The sequence below is a fragment of the Bombus huntii genome, chromosome 8 (genome assembly GCF_024542735.1).
Source record: "Bombus huntii isolate Logan2020A chromosome 8, iyBomHunt1.1, whole genome shotgun sequence".
Taxonomy (NCBI): Eukaryota; Metazoa; Arthropoda; class Insecta; order Hymenoptera; family Apidae; genus Bombus; species Bombus huntii.
Window position 1 is genome coordinate 13762408 of NC_066245.1, and position 17189 is coordinate 13779596.

At 32.5% G+C, this 17189-nt stretch overlaps 1 protein-coding gene and 1 long non-coding RNA gene across 5 annotated transcripts in view; both read left to right on the forward strand.

Moving 5' to 3' along the window:
* LOC126868656 (serine/threonine-protein kinase PLK1-like) overlaps positions 1–17189 on the forward strand; it is a 24037-nt gene continuing 6848 nt past the window's right edge. The window contains exons 1-6 of one of the 3 annotated variants that reach the window (XM_050624383.1): positions 4–1550; positions 11001–11105; positions 11799–11915; positions 14036–14250; positions 15354–15777; positions 16477–16910. In XM_050624383.1, the coding sequence (XP_050480340.1) occupies positions 750–1550; positions 11001–11105; positions 11799–11915; positions 14036–14250; positions 15354–15777; positions 16477–16910 (2096 nt within the window). In that variant the 5' untranslated portion in view covers positions 4–749. Of the gene's footprint in view, positions 1551–11000; positions 11106–11798; positions 11916–14035; positions 14251–15353; positions 15778–16476; positions 16911–17189 lie in introns of all 3 variants that reach the window. The other 2 variants (XM_050624384.1, XM_050624385.1) reach the window with 2 other exon arrangements.
* LOC126868661 (uncharacterized) lies at positions 1557–10993 on the forward strand. Of its 2 annotated transcripts, none has more exons than XR_007690679.1 (3): positions 1557–6714; positions 6977–7162; positions 8434–10993. It is a non-coding gene; the product is annotated as an uncharacterized LOC126868661 (long non-coding RNA). The 2 variants fall into 2 exon arrangements; XR_007690680.1 differs by lacking the exon at positions 8434–10993 and having other exon boundaries at positions 1557–6125; positions 6200–6714; positions 6977–7274.

The following is a 17189-nucleotide window of genomic DNA, read 5'->3' on the forward strand; positions in this document are numbered from 1 at the left end:
ATTTTAAGGATTACGGTATGCAGGCGGAAAATGTCAAAGCAACGTCGTTTTTATTTACGGCACTGACAATGAGAGGTCAGGTGGTGGAAGTAGTGGGGAGGACAGAGACGTAGGGTGTCTGGTCGTTTGGTCGGTGCGCGCTGCGCGCGGAACAGTGATGATTCGACTGGTCAAGATGTTGGTCTGTGTTGTATATGTAATCGTTACTGGTTGATCGATGATAAGAGAGCGTGTGCGTTTTGTTTCAACCCGTACGCGATTCCGAATACTGTTTGCCAATTGACATTTGGAAGTTGTATTGGAAACGCTTGCTCTTTTAATAACAGATAAGTTGTTTGACAGTGTTTAATGTCGCGACACCGTTATCGAGCGATCTCAGAGTGCTCGTATGTCATGGATGTGAAGAAGTAGGCGTTGTCTGTGTTAAATGCCAAAATCAAATATAACATGACATCCCGCAGAACAAGGGAATGTAATATCATAGTGTATAAGTTGGCGGAAAAACGCGTTGCAGCGGTGGCAGTAGCAGCAGCAAAAGAAGAAAAAGAAGAAGAGGAAGGAGGAGGAGGAGGAGGAGAAGGAGGAGGAGGAGCAGAAGAGAATCGTTGTTACGTCGTTCAGGGTGCGCTGAATAATTGATTTCTTGAAGAAAAGTAAAAATATCTTGCTATAGACTATAGACTAGAGACTACAGACTACAGACTACAGACTATAGACGCAAGGTCTTCGAAACTGTAGGGTATCGTTAAATGAACGTAGAAGTAGAGATGTTACCTTCGAACACGCTCGAGGTGGAAGTCGGGAGTTCATCGCCTCCGAGAGAATACGAAACGAGCAATAAAAGTCTCCTCTTGGAGACGATCCCTGGCGAGTTGCATACCGAAACAACAGCTTGTCGTTTGTTAGAGGCGGAGGTCGTTGGTCGATGTCAGGAGGAAAGCAACGAGACGGTTAAAACTAAAACTATCCTCGAGTCCGAGTGTTGGAAAAAGAATATCGAATCAGCTGGTAGTAGCAGGTCCGTAAATAATGGATCACGTCAGAGCTTTTCCAAGGTTTCCGCATCCTTGCAGAGCCTCGTTCGTCGAAAGAGTCGGAAATACGGTGCGACCTCGTTACCCTTGGACGTAGATATTTCGACGTACTCTGCACATCCTAGCTGTCTTCTCGAGGCACCGAGGGAAAATGGTGTCGTCGATATTTACAAAAGAAACGGCGAGGAAACCACTTGCATCACCACGCGTACATCGACACTTATTTATGCTTCTTCCGTGCAACTATATTCCAGAGGTGACAACAACGTGCAAGATGTTTCCTCGTCGACGAATAACGTCGCGATCGTCACTACTACCACCAGTACCAACAACGTAACTTGTTCGGTCAGTGGAAGTCGTCTTGGTAATACCGCCTCGTCTTTGATAAGAACAACCAGCGTGATCACGGCAGGACCTTCCACATCTTCCTGGAACAATTCCGCGGAAGAGGAGTTGGATTACGTTGTCGACCCGGTTCAAGGAAATGCCTATTACAAGGGACAACTTCTTGGCAAGGTAAAAACCTTACACAAATAAAAGGCAAACACCTGTCGAATATCGGTTTTTCTTCCCTATCCTTACCTCAAGTAAGGTTTCCTAATTTTAAAGATTTAGTCTCTAATTTTTACGTGATTATTCACAACAATTATGTTTAATAACATTGAGAATATGGTGTGTAACGCGCAACATTCGTTTTTGTTGGTTGCTGCTTAAATTGATATACATATTTTGATATTAAGATTACTATTATAGCGATTATTTACGTCTGCTACTTACAATGCTCTATGTTACAATGCCCAATGCTGTCTCTTTGTTACGACATGAAAACATAAATATAAGATAAATTTGAGTATTTCGAAATTCTTGTTTACATTTGGTAATTTAGTATTTAGATTGAAGAGCAGAAAATATATGAAGTGGTCGATGGTTAATTAGAAACACTAAATTACCTTACTGAGTAATATGATTTAAAATCTAAATACGATTAGTTACCAACTGTACTTACCAAGTAAGTATTTACACACATATGTTATTAGTCAATTAACAAGTACACTTAAGATGTTTAGATATGAGAATATTTTGTATGTGTATATATATTTGTGCATATATTGCCTGTATATATACATCGTAGGTACTATGAGGTCACATTGGTAACTCGTCTTAGATCTTTGTTTTTCGTTTACTTGATTACTAATTTCTCGTGTTGCCAACATCGTAAGCAGTTCATATTTCGTTAAATAGTACTTATCTTTCTATAACACTTTCCATACGCTATATACTATACGTAGTATATAGTACCTACTAATTTACGAAATTTACGAAATTATAATTTCAATTCCGTTTACCGTATGGTAACGATTGTAGTTGTATGGGTCTAGTTGTCTCTTAATTGTATTCTATATATCATAGCGAGATATAACCTTGTGTTTGTTTCCCAATGATTAATTACATTCTGAATGCTCGAAAACCGAAAATCGAAGGAACCACTTGGTATCCGTTTTTCCTTATCAACAATTTTAATGTAAAATGTTTAGAGAACGTTCTGTTGCCATAGTGGAACCTATTTATTTCAAAGGAAGCTTATGGTAAGCAAAGAATCGTGAGAGAAGCAATGATCTACAATGTCTAAGTCTACACTAATGATAAGTAAATATGTAAATTGTAAAGAGTTCAAGGGAAAAACGATCATAATTGAATTGAAATCTTCAAAATCTTCATCTCGTGTCGATCGAAGCGTATCTCGCATGTATTATATTACGATTACGTAATCTTCTTGATGTTCCTGAATCCTGATGGAGTGATTTTACGACATTTGGCAAGCGAAATCTGATAAAAATTCTAAATATCTGAAGAGCATCGGTGAGGATCGATCGGCATCGGTTCACGTTCACAGCTTGTAGTTGTAAGGAATATTCTTTGTCTCTGGCTGGTGCGGTGCGATCGATCGGTAGCAAGATGCGAGTTTGCGAGGCTTCTCGTCGTTCTTGTCAACGGGAAAGAGGAAAGAGAGAGACAGACGATTTCAGAGGATGTACAATGTATGTATATACTCTGAAACTCAAACTGTGTATCCTCTATGTATCCTCTACTCGAGAAAACCGGTCGTTGTTTCGTCATCCCGATTACTCGGACGTTACTCTGTCTGACTTGCATTTTATGTTAGAAATCAAGCTTTCCGTTATATGTACATAGCTTGCTCTTCGATGATTTCGATGTTTCATGGAAACTTACTTCTGATATTTTCACCTTTCCATGCCTTTCGACCTACATCTATGTAATTTAGTTTGCACCATTACTTTATTATTTTCGACTGGTTGTGAATATGTCAGCGGCTTGTTACGTAGACCGAGCTTAAAAGGAACGAATTCGTGCCTCTTATTCTGGAAACATTTCTGTCGGATACATTTCTGTCTTAGTTGCTAACAAATTATATAGAAGCTATAATAGATTCGCATTGACTTTTCATCGAAACACAGGCAAATGAGATGATCTATTATGAGTGCAATATTATCCTTTTTATATATGTACATATACTTGTGTATTACTTTTTTTAAAATTATGAAAATCGCTACTTTTATACAAGAATAACTTTTCAGTCGATAAGCTGTACAATAAGCGATATATAATAACATTGCCATTAAATTTTATTTAGACATACTAAAGAACATAAAAATACAATAAAAAGCAATATCGAAAATATGTAATAAATTTGAGTATTTGTTGTTGATGATTGTAATTGTTCAAGGTAATGCTATATTACATATAAAGGTAAACCTAATGATAAAGTAATTGGTTTAATCACCGAATTTCTGTGTTTGAAATAAGACAGAAGGAAAATAACTTGTTAGCGAAGATTAATTGAGATATTTATTGCAAAGTAATTATTATACTTTAAGACGTAAGTAATGCTTTACGGATCATCTAACTAATTGTAAGTTGTTTAATTATACTTATTTAGTAATTATTTTCAACTATGCAAAGTCTACTTTTGCCTATACGTACACGTCGTATACACGTGTCACTGACATTTGCGCCTTGCACAGATTGTCCGCTACATATGTATGTATGTATGTCCGTGGATATATACAATAGATATACAATATATATGTGCATCTTGGCTGTTGGTGTATTTGTGGTGCAACCATGAGGATAAGTTCAACAGATGGGCCTCTTCCTCTCCTTTCTCTGTTCCACCTTACTCGTTCCTTTCTCCTGCAATTGCTTTTTTCTTCGTAGGCGTTCACATGCATAAAATATGTACGCAGTTCTCATCATTTCTATGGAAGTTGGAGTTGCTGGTGTCTATTAAATTAATTTCATAGATGGTACTTCCTTGGGAATTTATTTTCTATTTGAAATTGTACAAAGAGTAGGAATGTGCATGGTCAAATTAAGTTGTCTATAATTTGCTATTCGTGTTATCTCGAACTGTCATATCGGCACTCGCTATGCAAGTGTCGTCTTCAATATTCTTTTGAAATTACTTATTATATATATAAGTAATAGTTTATGTTAATAAAATGTTTAGTATCGTTATGCCGTGTGATTAATTTGTTTGTGTCGAACTTTCCTTAATGAGAAGGAAAAATGTCTGACAACCTACAAATGAAAATTTTCATGTGTGAACGCGATTTTCTTAATTAAATGTCGCATGACTTGTTAACCTTATGACTTGTAATTTAACTTGAACTCTGAACGAGTTTCAAGTAAAAGTTTTTAGTAAGCATACATATATGTATTTATATAGGTCGTAGGTTTATATTTTATCTATCAAAATTTATTATCACAAAAAATTATTTTAACAAGTAACTTACAGATTACTTTATAACCGTATACCCATATGTGTAATTTATATTATCAACTGATAAAACAACCGTGTTGTAAAACAATCGCGTCTTATTTATTTATTTAGGTTGGCAGTTGACAAACTTACATATATAGGTACTTATATCTTCTTTATAATCGTTTACCCGATGAAAATCTGTTTAGGATTAAATTAACTTAATTCGAGATTACGCAAACTATTAATTTAGAAAGACAAAAGACTATTACTGAATACTGAATACTGAAGGGGTTTAGTCATTTTCGAAATGAATGAGCGTGATTACGTTTCACGTTTGTTATTTTACAATTTTTTTTTTTATTAAGACGACTTTTCTTTCTTCTTAAATAATTAAATATTTATTTATTTGGTAATTTTAGTACTGATCGTCTTTATTAAGTAGTTAGCAACGACTTATTATTAATGATCTTTGGTAAATGATCTCTGGCGTCTGGATCGTTTATCGTGTTTGTTACCTACTGTACTGAAACTAAAAGTGCTTAAAACATTTTAATATTTGTTGCGATTGATCGATTTATACCTATCTATAAAATGTTCCTTATGGTCAATATGTTGGTACTGATGCTTTATTTTTAAAAGGTCTTAAAACGACAAAAATGATCGGGCAAACCTTTCAATTACTGATTAAATATCGAGGCTGATGCTATAACATTATGTACACAAATATCTTGTTCTGATTATAGAAACGAGTAATAGAGATAAAAAACTAGTGTAGAATCGATAATCGAAGAACGTTCAGCCTAATATAAATATACATGCATATGTATGTGTACATAAACGTTTTTCATTTGAAGTTACTTAGAGGGCTGCGGATATTGTATTATGTCTGACGAAATGCTACTTGTATGGAATTTGTGATAACTCTTACATTGACATTTATTCTGTGCTTTTTTATGAGCCTTTTGAAGAAGATGAACAATTTCAGAAAGGAAGGATGTAGATGTAAAAAAATATAAGAATAGAATTTGTTCTTTTGTTACGGATTCTTCGCTAAATTAATTGGATTATATGTAACAATAAATCGTTTCAAATTATTGACGTAAGTTTGGTTATACAATATGTATATATTTCTATCGGCAATATAATATTTATATTGATTAATTAAGTCACGTGTGTTTCGATTCTATCAAGTTTTCTGTGAAACGAATAATCAGAAGCCCTTGGATGACAATTCATTCGGTAAAATCAACCGTACGCGATTTAACAGCGACACTATGAGATATACCTACTATGCAACAAACAAGATTGTATGTAGTTTCAAATAAAAATTTGTACGACGTTCCTTTCATTAGATCATAATATTGCTACAACTTGTTTTCAGATTCCTTTCTGTCATTTTATTTAAATGCAACCACGAAACCATAATGAATTTAGACGATAAAGTCAGATTGTTCAAGTTTATTAACCTCTAGGAAATTTCACGCAAAATGAAAAAGTATCTTTATTTAAGAAAATATAATATAACAACGTTTTTCAATGAACATTTTCAATACTTTTATGAAAAAGAAGTACGTCGTATTTTAACCGATATTTTGTTTTTGTAAAAGTTACGATTAAATATTCAAAGGTGTAATATTGAAAATATACGATTAAAAATCTACCGTTGATTCGAATATGTTCAATATATTATTATTAAATACTTAAAAATTCTTTAGCTAAGTAAAATTTGTACGAGTTTAAGTTTGCATTCCAGCTTTCGCATGAATGTAAAAAATGTTTTTCAAAAGCAACCTATACAATGACTAAACTGGCAATGTTGATCTTTTGCATAAAGGGTGGATCTTTTGGTAAAGGGGGGATCAAGCTACGCGGTAGAGGAATGTAACAATTTTTTAAGTAAGTACTATTATTGTAATATGTAATATAATATATCGTATGTATATGATATATATATATATATATATATATATATATATATATATATATATATATATATATATATATATATATATATATATATATATATATATATATATATATATATATATATTAATATACATGTGTATATACAGTGCTGCGAATAATTCTAAACACAAAAACATTTTTGCGTTATCATTGTCCATACCTGAATATGTTAAGAGAGATTATTTTTGTAAAGGCTAAATTGAACACTATAGGATATCAGGAGATGATACATGACGAACTCTATTGCTTTTCGTAACCGAAATAGAAGATAAAAGGACAATTTTTCAACAAGACATTGCTCCCATTCATAGTCAGCTGCCACTACAAAAAAGTGGTTTCAAGATTTCGGAATTATTATCATAGCCAGCTTTTAGAAACTGTAAGTATTTACTTACTAACGGATAGTGTACCTAGCAGATTAATGAAAGTAATCAAAAGCAAAGGGGAATCCACTAATTATTAAAACGGAAAGGTAACAAAATTAACATGGAGTTTAATTCAATTTGTTCTTCAGCTTTGTTTTACATTATAATATTAAATTATATAAATGATTTTGTTAAACTTCGTATTAATATTATGAAAAATGTAAAAATCGGATTGGGTTTATAATTATTCTTGTCGCTGTACATGTATATAGCTTTCATCGTTACTCGAGTTTCAAGTTTAATTATAATTATCACATGATATTCGTATCACATAAGTACGCTATGTAGAACATATGTATCTATATAGATAGCGTTACGCGAAGGAAAGAGTTGATTTTGTCATATGGAAGCAATTTAGCTTCATGCGTCCGTTTGGGAAGTTTCGTTTGTATCGATGTACGATGGTGTAATTGTAATGTAAGGTGTGAAGTGTAAAGGGGTAGAGATCTTAGATTTAAACGGTCTATATAGGTATGCATCAACTTGAAGGAGAAAATCTGCGCGACCGGTTTCTATGGAATGCACGTAATATAGCTTATTAATTCGATTGTAAAGAAATCATTTTATCTACGTTTCATTTACTTTTTGCGTCTCTTGTTTTTGCCACATGTCCTTATACAGAAGTTCGGACTATCGTAACATCATAACTAACTCCCTTTTTATTGGAAGGATATACAAATAATCTTAAAAAATAAAAATCCTAGATATAAATAGTTAAACCGATTACCACAAGATCACACCGAGAGGTTTTCAATAAAAAAAATCAATCCGATATTTTTCAAATAATTCGATAGTTCGAGACATTCATTTTTATTATTCAAGTAGTATGTAATTTGGAAGATAGAGTAACATTTCTTCTTCGATAGGTCAAGGTCAATTTAACGAAAAGCTTTTCCTTCCCAAGCATTTTACTTTATCGTTTATCTATTGACTATTGAGCGCTCATACATATATAGTACGTATATCTATGCATATATAATATATGTATATTCTTTATTATTGATCACTTGGAGTGAGAAAAAGAAGCAATATTTTATTCAAGTAGAAACTGAAAGATAATTTACATTTTGTAGAGACCAGGATAATCCGCTGAAATTAAAAGTTGAAATTATTTTAAATAGTTGTGTTTGTCTCGTAACTTTCTATTCTACTGTTACTTTCAATATGTTAACAATTTTCAGTCAACTATCAGTGTTATCTGAATAATTATTTTCAATATGTTTAGAAAGTGGTAAGTTGACTTGAAAAGGAAAAGGATAATCTTGAGACGAAAGTGAAGGTGAAAATCGGCATAAGATAAAAGAAAGGTAAAGAAAATATAAAATTCAAACATTTCTAATATCAAAGGTAGACAGCTAGACGTAGAGTAGATGTAAGATGTAATTCAAATCTTGTGCCCTTCTTATTTAACAGTAAATAGAAACTGTTCTGGCAGTTTGTCAAATTGATACGTATATTTAGATGAGTATGCACGTGAAAATGTCATCTACACCTTATCTCGAAATAAAAGACATTGATATCGTTCGAATAATCTAAGATTTTGTCAAATACATACATGTATACATACGTATATACATATATAGCTAGACTTATGTTAGTGTTAGATCAACTAGGTATTCGACTTGCTTTCTAGTGTTTTTATAAACAGGCCTATGAACACTTGTATAATACACATACATATTATACATATTTATATCGATATAAAATAAAACTGAATTCTTAATAAAAACCGTGTATTTTCAAAGGGCATTGATATATTATTTCTAGTCGCAAACATAAACATAGCAGCCGTTTTCCTGTACCGTCGAAGCTGCGCGGCAATTTATTTTCAAATTCATGGTGGTCCATTCCGTTAAATGATTAAACAGAAACGAAAGGCAGTGATTGCTTTTTACCCATGCAGCAACGCAGTTGTATGGACTACAAATATGCATTGGTAATGTATTTTTAGAAGACTACGGAGGATACTTAAAAATAAACGTACGACTGTTATTAAACAAGCCATAAATGCTTTAAACCGTACTTACGTGGTTGGCTTAGCTAGTACCTAAAATCTACGATCTATAGTAAATTATTCTTGAAAGTTTAGTTTAATACCAAGTTATTGATCGAATTGAGGACAAGAACAATATTGTCATAACTGTCATAGCTATAGCAGATTTTCTTCGAATAATATTTTTATAATGGATGAGTCGAGACATTTAAGATATTAATTGTTATTAATATCTTGTACATATAGAGAACATTGCTGGAGAATTTCGATATAAATTAAAATTATTTTTGTATTATCGAAAATTTCTTCATGGAACAAATAAACGCGAAATATTCATTTTCTTCCTGAAATGTATAAATTTAGCGGAGCGGCAAATGCTACAAACCAAATTTGGCCTTCGCTCTTTCATTTGTTTCAATATTTTCCGAACGTTCGTTTTGTTCGTTTGCTCCATTTATCATCATCGTATATTATTTTACATCGTATTTTGACGTAAACAAGTAAAAAATTCGCGTCGCCAGGCTGGTGCGCGAACGGTTCGTTTTCTGACCCTGAGCAAAGATCATATGTAAATACGTCACTGCAGTGGTTATGGTTACCGGCAAAGATAATTTAAATCGCGTGACGATCGCGGATCACGGATCACGGATCACGGCCTAGACGCTACAAGAATTTCCCGCTCTGTAGTTTCTCACGTTTTTACTGTTTCTAGGTCTTTGTTCCTGTGCTATTTCAGCGTTACTTTAGTTTTTCTCTTAGTAAACTGCGACTGGGGGGATTCTTAATACCAAACGATTTAAACTAATTAAAAGTCGTTAATTGTTGTAACAGAAATTTTTAGAAGCTATTGCAATGAAAAGAACGTAGGTAAGAATTACGCATACTGTATCGAAAATAAAAGGTCATTTATTTACATTCGTAAAAGAAAACTTCGTAAACATTCGTAAAATCATTCTTTTTGATGAAAAGTTAAAAGAAGAGTGGAAAGTCGGTTGTTGCTAAGAATAACGCAATGTTTATATTATTTAGTTGAGGTAAAAGTGTCCCAGAAGGAAGGAAAATGATTTGCAAAAGCTGTGAATGCTATGTCGCGTCGTGACGGCTGTTTTTACTTTCCTTCTCGCTAAACGTTAAAGCTACCGTAGCAAAGCAATAAAAGATAATTTAAAGATATTCTCGTAGCAGCACGAAAGCAAATGCCCCTAAAAGAGAAAACCTTTCACTCCGAGAAGCTGAAATGGATGTTACAGGTGAAACTGTAGAATCTAACGTGAAGTTGAATTATAAGCTTAAATTTTAAACGCATGACTATTTTCCCCTATGTCTCTTTTTTTTAAATTTTTTGAATTTCTACCTATTTGAATATTTCCTTTAATTCAGATATATACTCTGATCCTAAAGTCTCTCACGATCAGATTGAGAAACTTAAATTCTGTTTATCGTAGATTGTAAGCAACGCATCCCTTCTTTTCTAGCTCTATAATTTCACTACAAATTTATTTCATACGTTCATATGTCTTAGTAAAGCAAAAAAAAAAAAAAACAAATTCTATCTAGCTGCTAATTGTTTCTTCACCAGCAAATACGTAATTAATTTAAGTTGAAATCGGATTTATGATAGATTCAACGATAAAAACGATTATATCACAAATCACATATTAGATATGTGATTTACAGTGTACGTTATTACGTAATATAATCTATAGGTATACATAAGTACATGTAATTATGTAATTATACCTATCTCTTCATAAGATATGAAATAAATTATTATCTACGTGTTTTTGTATTATTTTCAGGGTGGATTTGCCAAAGTTTTTCTCATGACCGATGTCAGTAATGGAAATGAATATGCCTGCAAAATTATTCGGAAGAATCGGATGCAAAAAATTCATATGCAGAAGGTTTGTATTCTACATATGTACGTACATACTTATGTCTCAATTTTTTATTTTAATGATTTTTTTTAATCAGTATAAAAGTAATTTATATCTTTATATAACACTATAATTACACTGTTCGATAGGACTCATTATGCATTATAACTCGTATATAGTTGATAACGTTTATTTAGTATCAAGTTTCTTTCGTAAAATTCAAAATTTTCTGACATCATGAAGGTGACATTCTTTTTAAAGAGTCGGCAAGTGCGTAACGGTTATTTGGTTCCGTTCCAAAGCATTTTTGGAATCAATAGCATATTCTTCAATTATGGGACTATTAATAAAATTTTTGTGTTCAAAAAACCACAAATCTCCACCATTCAAGGGTATTATGCAAACATGTCATAATACGTATACATATTTATAATTTTCACTTTTTAGAAAGTACGTATGTAATATGAAGCAAAGTAAGGAAACGTGCAAAGACATTTGTTTATTGCAATTTACTTGCTGCTTTTATCTAAAATTAGGTAAAATTTAGATAAAATTTAGATAAGATTTAGATATAATAATAGTAGGCGTGCTTAATTTATAATATATATAAACTACTTTGAAGCAGCTAAATTGGGCAAAGACCGTCGCTAAGATAATCATTTGAAGTTTTGCAGGTGGTCAGAGATGGTCGCGAGTTTAATAATGATCTATTACTTGTAGATCGCACGCGAGATTATGATCCACAAAGAGCTGAATCACGTGAACGTTGTCCAGCTGCATCACTACTTCGAGGATAACCTTAATGTGTATATGCTTCTAGAAGCCTGTCCTCGAAAGGTACCTATCGTATGTCTTGTATACCTACCTTCCTGTTGTACACTGTACACTGTACACTTTCCTACGACATATTCTTTCTATACGTTTGCAAGAATTTTCCAACCTTCTTGCTTTCGAGTCGAGTCGAGTCGATCTCCGTTGCAAGGCAAGTTCGCTTGCCTGTTACGTTAAATAAAACCTCGCTTTTATGTTAGTCAGAAAGATTACGAGGAGCTCACTCAACACTTGGAGCTTAGGGTTAACCGTGCAACAATTTATAATCCTCATAAAGAAATAAAATTGTTCCGCTGTTCTTTTCTTTAACGCCTTGTGCAATCTTCATCCTGAAACCTACCATGTACATATTTCTTCTTTCTCGGCTTTTCAGGAAGATTTGTCAACCTTTCCGACAACAGGTACTCGAAAAATAATGTGCAATACTTTCTGTAGATCTTCTCTATAGACTTTGTCTTATAAAATAGTATGTATCTGTTAAAAGTTAATACATTATATGTGTTATTGACACTAAATTCATATCAACATGCAACCGTAAACATTAATTAGAATTTCCTCTGGATAATCTTTGGCAATTTTTATTTTCACTATGCATGTACATATTTCGTTTCGTGTAAGGCGTATCATTGTTATATGTATGTACATATATATGTTGGCTAGAGTTAGAATTGTTAGATGAAACCACAAACCACAAGCATCAGATTTTCGTGTGAGCAGGAAAGAGAACTAGCACTTAGTTACACTATCATCCATGACTAATCGTTCACTTGTTTATACCGTTACGTTAGGATGTGCTGGTCCGTTAACTTTAACTTCAACTAATCGCAGATCGATTATCGTTAGCTTCTAAAAAATCGTCAACATTGCTGATATTATAGTAATTTCTTTATCTAAGATATCATTGAGAAACTGTTCTCTATAATAACAATAACAACAACAACAACAACATACGAATAGTTTACAACATAAGAACATATTAAGGGGGAAACTGCCGCTGAAATACTAAGAAGATGATCTGCTAAATATTAAATTATCATTCAACAAATATAAAAGACTTAAAAATGCAATTAAGACTCGAATTTAGACTAATATTTTGCTTTTCCCTATGCAAAAATTTATTCAATTCATGCCACGATTTTTGAAGCTTGCCTAGATAACTACCGACTCGTACTTATATGGCTAAATTACAATCGGAAAGTTTGTCTCTATGTAAAATTCATTTAGATTTTGACTAGACAGCATAGCGAATTGCCACCCTTTTCCATTTCAGCGAAAGAGAAAATAGCGTTTACGAATAAGTTACTAATTTCGAACAACGTAACAATAACAATTATCCGTAATGTGAGCAACGCGAACGTACGTACATATATACATACGTTTCCATGGGACGTTTCCTTTGCAACGAACTAGCGACCCGTCGCGTCGTAAACTCTCAAAGCTAACTCCGAACGAAAATCTCCGATTTACACTATGCATCATTAACTATAACACGAAATCGCATACTTTTCCTTCTTTGTGATCACATTTTCTCGAACGTTAATTAGTCGAAATACCTACAATGTGCCACGTCTTCTGTACTTATTTTATTGCCAGAGTGCAATATTTAATATTCGTTAACTTTGTATCTATAATGATATACGATATAGATACGGCATGATGTAATGTATTATCCAAATTAAATAAATTAGTAAAATACAAAATAAAATAGGTATTACTGCTATAATTAAGAGTTCAAATAATTTTCCTATAAAGAATAACTTGAAATTGTTTTCATATTTACCTCCGGACAGATTTCTCGACGCTTTTACTTTCTTAGAAGTTAATTAATTCATTTCGTCAAAGCATTAAACAGAAATATTATTATACCTGTTATATATAGGTATAATATATAGATAAAATATTACACACGTGTGTGTATGCACGCGCGCGTCTGTAACGGGAGTTGCGTTCAGATAAGTGAATTCAATTGACATTCAAAATATTGTGAATTGCGCTGTATTATCAATTATCAAAGATATTTAGAAGACAAGCGTCAAAGATCTCTAAGTGATCCATGATTTATCCCACATTAAGCCTTTGCGTTAACTGTTAAATTAAGTTAAAACTAAGTCACTTTTGTTTGACAGAGCTTGATGCATGTGCTCAAGTACCGTGGCAAAGTTACGGAGCCGGAAGCACGCTATTACATGAAACAAATGGTAACGGGCGTTGCGTATATTCACTCTCAGAAAGTTGTTCATCGAGATTTGAAGCCAGGTAATATGTTCCTATCGGACCGTATGATTGTCAAGATCGGGGACTTTGGACTGGCGACAAGGCTTGACGGACAGTGCAGACGGGTGTAAGTTATCCTCGATCTTTCTTAATCATTTATTATTATTATTATTATTATTATATATTATTATTACACCATACCTACGTAGAACTTGGCCCAAAATACGAGAAACTGCATGCACAGTGAATTATTTCGTTTTCCTAAAGATTATCAAATTTCTCTCTCTTGTTGATTAGTCAGAGCATATTTAATCGACTGCACATTTAAAAGTAACTAGAATTTTGAGAAACTACCTAAATAATACTAATGATATTAAGTGCTTCGATATGAATAGTTCCCTATGAACGATGAAAAGTTATTGCAATTAAAAAGTTATGAATATTTTGTAAAAGGCTTATATATATATATATATATATATATATATATATATATATATATATATATATATATATATATATATATATATATATATATATATATTTATTTATTTATATGTGATGCAAGAAAACAGCTCATTGTCAGTAAGTTGATATCCAAGTATAGGTATAATTCAAGTATAATTCAATATATTATATATATATATTGAGAATACAGGAAATAATAAAAAAAAAAGTAATACACATACATACTTATATTTATATGTTCCTTACATTTATTATACATATAAATTAAGAGAACCACGTTTAAACATAGGAACTTTCGCTGATTTGTTACGCTGGTAGAATACTAATTTACATTCAACTTAAGCTCTTGACCGATATGTATATAATATGTACAATATATGCACATATATTACTATTATACATATACATAACTATATATATGTATACATATATAGTTATCTTTTAACCTTAACAGTCTGTATACTTTTCATATTTTCGAATTGACGCAATTTGTATTTTCATGATTTATTTTGTTAATATTTTGCATACGTTACAATGTTTGATGGAACTGGTAGATCGTAAATACGTTCCTATTATTATGTAATCGAATAAAATAATCTCAAGTACGCCGATCAGGTAAGTAATTTCAATTTCGAGTTCCTCTGTAATTCGATTTACACGGCAGCAACGCGAGCGTAACGGAAACACATATGTGTGGCTTGAGAATAACAAGTAGCTTCATAATTAATACGAGTAAAATCGTAATAATTTCTTTTATATGCGCAGGACGATATGCGGAACACCGAATTACATTGCGCCGGAAGTGTTGTATAAGCAAGCATACAGTTACGAGGCGGATGTTTGGGCGCTCGGATGCATACTTTACGCCCTATTGGTAGGGCAACCACCTTTCGACACAGCGTCTCTTAAGGAAACTTACGCTAGAATATGTAACAATCATTATCGAGAGGTTGACGATTCGATAGCGAGCCGAAACGGACAAGATCTCATCAGGTGGCTTCTGCAGCCGAATCCTGAACTCCGGCCGTCTTTGGAAAGAGTGAAGGAACATGCTTATCTTACCAAGGAATATGTACCAACTTCCTTACCTCGCATTTCTTGTTTCCAAATGCCACGTACCTCTATAATCGATTCATCGCCTTCATCCAATTCTATAACGTCTAGGAATCAAAAACTTAATAATACTCAGGTAAACTACCGATTCGTATTACGACATCGTTTTTCATGTCTTGAGTTATTAGATCCGATCGCACAGATCCTTCCACACCTACGTCTACAATATTACATATTTTTGGTCTTACTATTGCGTTGTACAAATACATACATGCATATATATATATATATATATATATATATATATATATATATATATATATATATATATATATATATATACACACACACACACACATATACACATACATATGTATGTATGTATATCGGCTTAGGTAAGAGATTATATGACAAAAGAAACAACTTAACAACGTTTACCTAATATGTATACACGGCATAAAACAAAATTTAAAGAATTTTGTATGTACACATGTAGTTTATTTTTTGATATTTAAACACAACAGTAGACACATACCAAAAGGCAAAAAGTAAATATTTAGTCGTAATTCCTAAATAGCAAATTATTTTTAGTAATATTTGAATAATATCCAAACCACAAACTTTCCCAGGTGAAGTAAAATTTTTGTTTCGTTTGAATCTATAGTAATTACATTTATAGTGTGATGTACAATAGCAATTAATCAAAAGTTAGATGATTTCTAATATTTGTTCTAATTTTGTTCTAATAATGTTCTAATTTTAATTAGTAAAATATTTTTCATCGTAGGAGAATATTTTTATTCCATTCAATATTTATTTAACTTTTTTATTGCAGTTACAGGTTCATACTATCCAGCAATCTCAACAGCATCAGGACCAACGGCATACACAACAGCATTATCATCAAACAAATCTTTCCCAGAAAAATTTACGAAAGGGGTCGAAAGTGATCAGTTGGTTAGCCAGAAAATTTCGAAAAGTGCCACAATTCAGACAAAGATTAAACAGTGTTCTTTGTCCAGATCATAAGAAAACGGGATACACCACTCAGAGTATGCAAATGCATCAAGCGTTAGAAAGCTGTGTCACAGAAATTAAATGCAGAAACAAGCTACGTAATCATCCACCTGTAAGGGATGTTGTACCTCTGTTCATCACTAAATGGATCGATTATTCCAACAAGTATGGCCTAGGCTTTCAGCTCTCCGATAAATCTGTCGGCATTTTATTCAACGATCATACAAAAATTAGTTACACACATGACAGAAGGTCGGTATTTCTTCTTTTAACATTATACCATATATTATATTTTAAGTCTTTGAAATAAATTCTATTTCGAAAGAAACTGGATAGAGACACTAAACAATAGTTACGATATCCAAGCCTTTCGCTTTTATATTTCATTTAAGAAAAAGTAGTAATTGCAACAAAAATTGCAAGCAAAGCAAATAAATAGCTATTAGTAATATTTAGAAATTTCTATAATACTACAAACGGTTAAACATTTTTTAATCGTGTGCTTAACTTATTCAAAAATGTGGTTCCATT